Source organism: Hyperolius riggenbachi, chromosome 1, assembly GCF_040937935.1.
Source record: "Hyperolius riggenbachi isolate aHypRig1 chromosome 1, aHypRig1.pri, whole genome shotgun sequence".
NCBI lineage: Eukaryota > Metazoa > Chordata > Amphibia > Anura > Hyperoliidae > Hyperolius > Hyperolius riggenbachi.
The window spans coordinates 537,375,606-537,386,029 of record NC_090646.1 but is presented as its reverse complement, the minus strand read 5'-3'; the positions used below and the strand labels follow the sequence as shown (position 1 = coordinate 537,386,029).

The 10,424-nt window shown below is 48.3% G+C and overlaps 1 protein-coding gene across 1 annotated transcript in view; it reads left to right on the top strand.

Annotated features, from left to right (window-relative positions):
• The first annotated feature begins 824 nt into the window (after positions 1–824).
• Positions 825–10,424, top strand: part of LMNB1 (lamin B1) — a 42,997-nt gene continuing 33,397 nt past the window's right edge. Inside the window, exon 1 of the mRNA XM_068246774.1 lies at positions 825–1,487. Coding sequence (XP_068102875.1) covers positions 1,129–1,487 — 359 coding nt within the window. The 5' untranslated portion in view covers positions 825–1,128. The remainder of the gene's footprint in view (positions 1,488–10,424) is intronic.

Here is a 10,424-nt window from a genome sequence, read left to right as displayed (position 1 = left end):
GAACAGCACAATAACCAACAAAAACATTTCTTTGTTACAGTTGATACAAATCATAAAATAAATAGGCACTGTTTCTACTTCCTGATTAATGGAAGCAGACATAATGTTCATTTTCAAATGGGCTTACCTGCCATAGGCAGTCATGTGACACAGGGGAGATATCAGATTACAACTTGTGATTAGACACAAATGAGGGGGCTAAACTCTCTAAGTACATACAAGGTGCATTTCTCTGCTTTCCTTCAGTCCTGAGTTCAGGTCCACTTTAACTTCGCTTCAGACTCCCTTCAAACTATTCAGGAAAATAAGAAAGTTAATAACCTACTTCCCTAATTTTCCAATCAGTAACCACATACACATGGTATGGACTGGACGGTCTCTCTGAGGCTATCTGTGTATCTATTCCACAACTGCAGACATGTAACTGGAAAGATATTTGCTACAGGAACACCACCCCATACAGAGCTGTGTGCGCCTCAGTAACATACTCCAGAGATAGCCTCATGTTTCAGCCACACGTCATCTTGTAATCAGAGCTGCATTTTTTAAACTAGTTCATACATAAGATTCTGCCAGTGGGAAGTTTCAATAGAAGCAGCAGCAATTCCAGGGGACGGACGGAGAAGAGATGTGTATGGGATGTACAGGCTGTATATGGGATATATGACCCCTCCCCAGCAGCCATTGTCTGTGAGCCGCTCCCGCCTCGCCTCCCCCGCACACTACACATCTCTACAATTTGAATTTTGTTTCAGGCAATAAATGTGGGCAAGTCTTGAGCGCTGATTGGCCGTGGGGCACCACGTGTTATTTCTGGCGCCATATTGAGGGCACGCCTCTGGCGGGGGATTGTAGGCTCAGGCTGCATTGTGCTGTTGGTGTCCCGGTGAGGTTTTTGTTGCTGCTAGAGCTGCCCCTCCCTTCGCAGGGCAACCCTGTGTTAGCTCCCCACAGCCTCCTGTAACCCGGGCACCTGTGTGAGCTGAGAGGTACTGAGCCCCCCTCCTCCGGGGTCACGTGACGGCCCCCCTCCCACATTCTCCGGCTCATTGTAGCTCTTCCAGCGAGTGGGTCACGTGACGAGCGCCCATCGCAGCTCCGCTAAGCCGAGCTCAGAGCCGTAACCTCATGGCGACCGCGACCCCCACAAACCCCCGGCAGTCCAGCCGCCGCAGCAGCATGAGCACCCCGCTCAGCCCGACCCGCATCTCCCGCCTGCAGGAGAAGGAGCAGCTGCAGCACCTCAATGACCGCCTGGCCGTGTACATCGACAAGGTCCGCAGCCTGGAGAGTGAGAACAGCGTGCTGCAGCTGCAGGTCACCGAGCGGGAGGAGGTGCGGAGCCGGGAGATCACCGGCATCAAGGATCTGTACGAGAACGAGCTGGCCGATGCCCGACGGACGCTGGATGACACGGCCCGGGAGAGAGCCAGGCTGCAGATAGAAGTGGGCAAGCTGCGGGGAGACTACGAGCAGCTGCAACTCAGGTGAGGGGCCCCATTCATCAGCCGGGGGCACTACAGCTCCCAGCGCGGCTATGGCTGTGCATGCTGAGCTCTGCTGTGTGATAGTACTGTGTGTGGTTGCTGTCTGATTGTATGGTGTATGGCTGCTGTGTGAGTGTAGTGTACGGCTGTGCGTGCGGCGAGCTGCTGTGTGATTGTTTGGCTGTTGTGTGATTGTACTGTGTGATTGTTTAGTGTGGCTTTGTTGTGCAACCCCACTTCACCCTTACTGGAAAGTGACAGCGGTGACAGGTTTGTGCCCAGTCCTTCCAGCAGTGTGCTGCTATTGTCTCTGCTGTACAGTGTGGTTATGCTTGCCCACTGATCCCATTTTATTGAACAATTGATCTGATCTGGTAATCAGGATTGCAAGAAAGAATTTACCCTCCTGTGTTCCCAAATTGATCAGATTGGATACGGTTTACGGTGCCAATAAACATCATTGTGTTTATCTGTTTTTAGATGCATTCTATCTGAAATGATTCAAGTATTCAGTGTAATCCCATTTATGGGAGAGATTGATGATTTACAACAGTTTCCTTTTGATTGCGGTTATCAGATCAGAAAGTCAGATCATTGTGAAAAATTAATTAGTGGTCCCCTGTATACCATGGATCTTATCATAATTACCTTTTTCCTAAGGTCAGTGTCTAGATAGCAGTTCCTGATGTTGAATGGGGGAATTATGTTCAGCCTGTGATGTGACTGGTGCTGTAGTACTCTTCACCCCCCCCCCCCCCTTACATATCCTGTCCTCCATGCAAGCTTCAGCTAGTTGGTCTCATAAACCCTGGTTATGTAATAGGTTTTTTTTTTTCCTTGCATAGCTCCCTCAATGGTTTATTCTATTCTAGCAGCTGATTGGGACTGGAGCAAAAGTCTAGCAATTCCAGCAATAAATCATTTCAACCTACAGCTAAAGCCAGTTGGTAGCTCAGGGCAGCTGTGACAGTCTTGCTGTAGCTTTCTTTGCACCTGTCATGATCATCCAGCCAAACAGAAGTGTTCAGTCTTTGCATTGTGGCTGAGTCTGCTGCACAAAGAAATCTGAATCCAAATGTGTAAGGTAGCGGTGCGTATCTGGACTTGTGATTTCCAAGTCACTTTATATGAAGCATAAAATGGAGTCCTGTCTTGGTGGTTGGGTTTTCCTGGTAGTCAGTGGTTAGTGTAATGACTTTGTAGCTTGATAGAAAAGATCTCATTGTTTTGGGGGCTGAGGCTTCATCCTGTCAATGAGCTGAGCTGGTTGTCTCCCCTCCCCCTTTTTCATTCAATGATGTGCGGAGCTGTAATGCAGTCATGTACTGCTTACACCCACTTTATACTTCCTCCCCGGCTGCTCATCACAAGCACTGCTTTTTGGCGCAAAATTTCTTATCTGCTGTTTCAAGTTCAGAAAGTTCCATGAGTGTCTCTGTTCACGTTTGATTTTTCAGTGTACAAACTTAGTTGTATGAGAAAGTGGATTTAATAAAATTTAGTTTGGTGGGCCCCCCATTTCATTTAGTTATGGTATTTTATTACATGCAGTGTGTAATACAGTAGTATAAAAAGGACTTGCATTGAAGCATATTAGAGCTGAAAAGGTTTGGCGAAATGGGGGGGGCAGGCATGTATGGGGAGCCGTACACAAAGCTCCTCCAGCAGCCTCTTCCGGGTTGCTGGAGTGGGCCATCAGTGCTCAGGTGCTAGCCCCGCTGCTCGCATCCCTCCAGCGTTTGACCGCGGGAAGGTCTCTTCGCATGACGTCGTCTTCACGTGCAGTTTCTCCAAACCTTTGCGGCTTTGGTATCCTTTAAATAGTGACTGAGGGAATTCTACATTTTCCCATCATTGTGCCTATGTTCAATCTATGCAATTTGTGCTTGGCTGTACTTCGTTTAACGGATACCAGAAACTGGGGGGAACAGGCATGTATGGGGAGCTGTTCTGATGCCTACTGTGTACCCCCATGACCCCTCCTTTCGTACCTAAAGCAGCCTCTTCCAGGTCACTGGAGTCAGACATCACTACGCTGGCCTAGCTGGGAGCACTATGTGCATGAGTTAATGTTGACGTCATGCGCTGTAGGATGCAGGCGCAGTGATGTCCAACTCCGGTGACCCGGAAGAGGCTGGTGGAGGGGCTTCAGGTATGAAAGGAGGGGGGCAGAGAAGAACATTTCTCCTAATGTTTTGGGCTCTGGTATCCTTCAACTGGATTGTGTAGTCTCAGTGATTGGCGTGAAGGCAGACGGACAAAAATATATCTACCGATCTACTGTTTTGCCTCTAACAATTATTGCTTGATTGTTACGGCAACACTGCAGGGAACGAGTGTTCTTTGGCGATGATACTGTGACTTTCTTACCCACCCTCTGAGAGGGTAGCGTCCAATTACTGGAACAGTACATGTCATCTGTTATCCTCTCCTATATGCCATGTGCATCTCCATGCCCACTATTGGTTGGTGTACCACAAGGCTCCATTCCAGGACCTCTTCTTCCTCTAGACTTGTGGCCTGCGACAGTTAATACGATACCTACATATGCTGTTTTGGTTTAGTCTATATATTGACATCCAAATCTTATCAGCTCCTAACTGCTCTACACTATTCTCTAATGGGAATACATGGGTTGTTTTTGCAGCAGATAGATGGTTGGATAAATCATTTCTGACCTGTTCGATCATTTTTGCCGCCTGATTACTGAGAGGTGAATCTATAAAAATAGAGCGGAAAAAACACCCATCATTTCCCAGCAGTCCCTGACTGTCTGCTTGTTTCTGCAATCATGTCATCATGTTCCCTTTTAAAAACTTAAAATGAGCAAAAGAGTAATTGTGAGATTTCCTGTCTCTCCACTCCCCTACCTGTAGTTGATGTACAAAATGGCCTTGTTGCCTCTACTCTAAAGCTCGCTGTCTGGTGGTTTGGCTGAGCTCTCATTTAAACCACATGTTAACACTCGCAACCTCCTAAGTTCATTGCAAAAATATTTCCAGAATGCATCCCTCCTTACACAAAGCCTACTAATATGCTTGTATATGCTCTAAGCATTTCCCTTAACAAATGTAACACTCTACAGCCTAGCAAATATTGGCACATTACCAGACCCTACTGTACTCTGCCAATTGCCTAAATGATCCAGTTCAGACTCTTTACATTACCATACAAACCGCTACATAACCTATCCACACCATGCGTTCCCTCAATCGCCAGATATCCCCCCCCCCTCCTAGAATTTTTTTTTTCTTTCTCCTCTTAAGACCCTCTTATCGTCCAGCTTGGTCACCACCTCTCTCGCATCCAGGACTTACAAATTCCACTTCTGCTTTGAATCTTTCCCACAGCCTGTATGTCATGATCCAAATCTGGAAATGTCCAAACTGGCCCTCCAGACACACCTATTCAGAGAAGCTTATTTGGTATAGCTAGAATTTGATGCTCCCTAGGTCGTCTAACTCCTTAGTCTACTCCCCTAGTGTCCACAGCACAACTTCTAGATTGTAAGCTTCGAAGGGCAGAGACTTGACCCTTATTACCGGTCTATTTTCTCAAATGAAACCTGTATCAGTCTTGGTGATTTCAAACTACAAATCAGTTGTGTGTTTTTGTAGTTGTGTTACTGGTTGTCCAGATTGTATCACTAGTGTATATTTTGCACTAAGTACTGGGCTATGGGAGATGTTGGCGCTATATAAATGAAATTAAAACGGTGTCCTCTACTGCCATTGATAAACCAATCCTTGCAGTGACCTTAAAGGACTTCCAAGGCCAAATGCCCCCCCCCCCCAAAAAAAAAGATGCCTGCATAACTTTGGAGGACATGGACGCCGTCCGGGCCGTTCAGCCGGGTTCCTGCCGCTCATAGCCCACCCGACCAGCTCACGGCCAGGGTCGGGCTCTCCTGCCTGCATAAGGATGGCTGCCGACACTGGCCGCGGCTGCGCAGCTCTAGGATCAACCCCCCCCCCCCCCCCGATCCACGCTACAGGAAACAGCTGTGTCTTCCAAAATTATGCAGGTATCTAGCTTTTTTAAAAAAAAATATATATTTTTTTTTTTTGAGGAACATTTGGCCTCGGAAGTCCTTTAAAGAGAACCCGAGGTGGGTTTGAAGAATATTATCTGCATACAGAGGCTGGATCTGCCTATAAAGCCCAGCCTCTGTTGCTATCCCAAACCCCCCTAAGGTCCCCCTGCACTCTGCAATCCCTCATAAATCACAGCCACGCTGCTGACAAACAGCTTGTCAGAGCTGGCTGTGTTTATCTCTATAGTGGCAGTCTTCTGCTCTCCCCGCCTCCTGCAGAACTCCAGTCCCCGCCTGCATCCCTTCCCTACCTGCTGATTGGAGGGAAGGGACGGGGGCAGGGATCGGAGCTATGCAGGAGGCGGGGGAGCAGCTGAGACTGACACTACAGATGTAAACACAGCCTCATAACACGGCTGTGATTTATGAGGGATTGCAGAGTGCAGGGGGACCTTAGTGGGGTTTGGGATAGCAACAGAGGCTGGGCTGTATAGGCAGATCCAGCCTCTGTATGCAGATAACATTCTTTAAACACACCTCGGGTTCTCTTTAAAGGAAGCCTAAAGGACACTAAAGATTTTACTCGCCCAGAGCTTCCTCCAGCTTCATAAGCACGCGTGAGTCCCTCGCCGTTCATTTGCGATCAGCCCCGGTAATTGCCTCAGTCACGTCAGTCTGAGCTATTATTGCACAGAAGACTGGGAGGGACTCTCGTGTGCCTGTGGAGCTGGAGGAAGCTCCGGATGTGTATAAAATCTTTAGCGTCCCTCAGCTCTGGTACACTTTAAAGTGTAACTGTCGGGCATAAAATAAAGAATCCATTTACTTTTATCTGGTAAATTAGTAAGGATGCTAACCAGGCAATCCAAAAGTTAAAATCCTTATTGTTGATGATCATTCGGCAGAAAAAGGCTTGCAGAGGGTGTCTTCAAAACAGTATCAAAATTTACTGAAAAGATCTGTGCCTTTATTCCCCCCCCCCCCCCCCCCCTTTTAAAGGACTTCCGAGGCCAAAATCCGGGCCCAAAACATAAAAAAAGTTAGCTACCTTCATGGCTTTGTAAGGCACGGAGGACGCCGTCCGCGCCCTCCGTGCTGTTCCGCCTGGTCCCCTCTGGTGAATAGCCCCCCGAAAGGCTGCGACCCCACGGTCCGGGTCGGCATCTTCTGCCCCTATAAAGATGGCCGCCGGAGCTGGCCACGGCTGCGCAGTCCGCATAGCCGCTACTGCGGCTGCGCAGCTCTAGGGCCAACCCTCCGATCCACGCTGCCTGTTACGTGATCGGGGGGTTGGCCCTAGAGCTGCGCAGCCGCAGTAGCGGCTATGCGGACTGCGCAGCCGTGGCCAGCTCCGGCGGCCATCTTTATAGGGGCAGAAGATGCCGACCCGGACCGTGGGGTCGCAGCCTTTCGGGGGGCTATTCACCAGAGGGGACCAGGCGGAACGGCACGGAGGGTGCGGACGGCGTCCTCCGTGCCTTACAAAGCCATGAAGGTAGCTAACTTTTTTTTGTTTTGGGCCCGGATTTTGGCCTCGGAAGTCCTTTAAAAAAAATGGCTGTGTAGTAACAAGTCAGCTGACTTTCATCCACAACGCTCATGCATAACTATCTAGGGCTCATGGTTAGGGGATTCACCCCTGTACCCCACAAGGTTGTGTCCCTAGAAAGCTAGCTAGGCTTAATGGTGGTAAGTTTGCAGCAGATCTGTAGACGCTCATTACTCCAAGTAATAAGACCCCAAATGTTGTATATGAGGCAGGAGGTTGGTAGGGGGACTCATATAGCACTTGTCCAGGTCATAGTAGTCATATTAGTTCCCCTTTAAAAGCGAACATGGGAGTAATACACCAGTCACTATATTAACTGTCCAACGCAGGTAAAACATGATGGTCAGACATACATGCAACTCTGTTCATGCCCCCATGTAGACAGAGTGAGGGACAGTTCAACAAAACATGCCAGTATTTCCAGGAGCTGAGCTTGGGCACCGCCACTCAACAGTGGTATCACTTCACCACAACTCCTTGCATGTGCCTTGACTGATAGCCTCATAGACAGACATTGTCATGCTTATGACACTCAAAAGCGGGTTCACAACATTGCCCAGTCGGGCTCTCACCACCGCTGGCTAGACCATCTGTCCCCACTTGGTTGTCCTGTGTGCAGTCTCTGCTCCAAACTCCCCCACGCTCACATCTCACTCCACTGGGGCGCCTCGTTTCAAAAGTTTGCAGGCGGTACTCAGCGTGAGCCGCTGGTCAGCTGATTGTGACGTCCGTGTCACGTGACATGTTTCGCCTGGTGTCTCCAAGCTTTTTCAAACATAGGTTAGGATTGGCTGGTGCTTCTTTCTTATATAGTCACGTGTATCGCGCTGTGGCCATTTAAATTACGGGTAGGTTTTGCCTAGTAACAAATGACGCATCTCTTCATCCTCTCACCATATGCCTTCAACTTCATATACAATTAACATTAGAATTGTCATTCTGCAGCTACTACGCTGCCTACAATTAACTAATATCACAGTGAAGGCAGCAATTTGTCCTAAAATCAAGGTTATGACTGCAGTCATGGGGTATATATGTGTGTATCTGTCTGTATGTCTGTCTGTCAGTGTACCAGGTGGATGTTGAATCACTTAAATGTATACTCAAGTCAAAAATAAAAAATTTTACTCACCTGGGGCATCCCTCAGCCCCCTGAAGCTGTATGGTGCCCTCGCAGCCTCGCTCCGATCCTCCTGTCCCCACCGGCGGCTACTTCCGGGTTCGGCGACAGCCGCTGGGAACGTGAGTGATTCTCCGCGTTCCCAGCCGCTATACCAGCCGTTATATCACCCTCTATGTTGCTATAGCGTATAACCTATACGCTATAGCAGCATAGAGGGTGATATAGCAGCTGGGAACGCGGAGAATCACTCGCGTTCCCAGCCTGTCAGCGGCTGTCGCCGAACCCGGAAGTAGCCGCCGGCGAGGACAGGAGGATCGGAGCGAGGCTGCGAGGAGCACCATACAGCTTCAGGCGGCTGAGGGATGCCCCAGGTGAGTAAAAATCATCATTTTTTTTTTTATTTTTGACTTGAGTATCCCTTTAAAGTGGTAACATAGACAAATTGGACTTGGGCATCAAATATAGATGAAAAGTTGCGCACTGCGGACCAGACCATTATATACGCCTATGGGCCACATGTGCACAGAATCCTTCCATGGCTTCATTACTTCCTACACATTAAATACTTGACCAATTTCCCACATTCACATTTTAGACACTTGCCAGTAATGGTCCCCACCCCCAAGTTACATTGGGGATAGGTACCATGTTTGTCCAGGGTCCTTTTCACCATGCAGGGCCCCAGGTATGCCCATCACAGCGTAGGAATCACCCGGCTTTTTAATATCACACCGTAGCAGTCCCCACGTCACAGCGGGCGGCCAGCGGCGCACTACACTGGCAGGAAGGGAACGAGGGAAAAATCTGTGTTTAGGCCCCTGGGTGTAAGTGTGTGCAATCTGAATATCCACTTTATTTCTATTTGTTTTAGTGATCTTTCAGTCTCCTCCCCTTGGGGATGGATTCATCTTGTAGAATCCTTTGAACTTTTATCTGGATCACTATCATGAAATTTTTGAAAATGCTCACTCAAAGGTGAGCCAATAGTTGCATTCCTGACATTACTGACATGTTCTTGGATGCGGGACTTCAATGAACGTGTTCTCTCCTATATACTTAAGTCCACGTGGACATGTAATCATATAGAGGACAAACTTGCTATTACAGTTTATAAATGACCGTACATGAAATTCATGTCTCGAGTCTGCATCAGAAAAATTGTCAGTTCTCTCGACAAGGTGGCATGCACTGCATCTCGTACAAGGGTACATCCCCTGGGGCACAGGGACTCTCCCAACCACATGGTTGTGGCTGCCACCGCTTTGTGCTGGTAGTCCGAGCGCACCAGGAGGTCACGTAAATTTGGAGCCCTTCTAGCTGTTTTTTCGGGGTACTCCTTCCCCCCCCCCCCCCCCCCTCCCCAGTCGAGCTATTTTTGGATCCAGCTGCAGTATGTGCCAGTGCCGAGATAGAATGGCCCTAATGAGTGCCAAACCTTGTAATGAGCCGAATCGAGTCATCATTCTTTTGGGATTTTTATTTTTTTATTTTTTTTATTGTCTATACGTGCAATTAGGGTCTCCCTTGGAGTAGATTCCGCTCTGTCTTGCCTCCTGTAGGACCCCATCGTCATACCCTCTTTCGCAAAATCTTTCTGCCATGGTCTCAACTTCAAGAGCAAAATCGCTTTCCCTGGTGCAATTCCTGCGAATACGCAAAAATTGACCCACAGGGATGCCTCCGGTCTCGGGGTGGAAGCCTGAGGCATGCAGTAACAGGTTTCCTGCTGTAGGTTTCCTAAATGTACATGTGGAGATTCCTGAATCATCCTTTCTGATCAGAAGATCCAGAAAGCTGATTTCATTACGATCGACAACATAGGTAAGTAAGATATTTCTATTCATGTTTAGGTGGTCTAGAAACACTGCCAGACCGAATTGTGTACTTCGCCGTTTGCCAGACCAGGAAGACGTCATCAATAAATGATCATTCCCCAGTTTACGTGACTCTTATTTGGTACACAAAATAAGTTGCAGGGCATGCTGGGTTGTCCTTTTTTGCTTCTCTACTTCCCCCTCAGACTTGACTAATGCAGCCTGATTGGCTGAAGCCTCTTTACCTCCTGTTTTCCCCTCCCACACCTCGGTTTGGCCTCTCTGGCCAATATTTCTCATGCTGAGACAATTCACTTTCTATAGTGGAGGGCGGGCAATGTATACACAATCAGGCAGAGGAGAGTAAGGGAGGAAATGACATCAGGATTGGCTTCAAAATAGCCGCAGTAAAAGACTC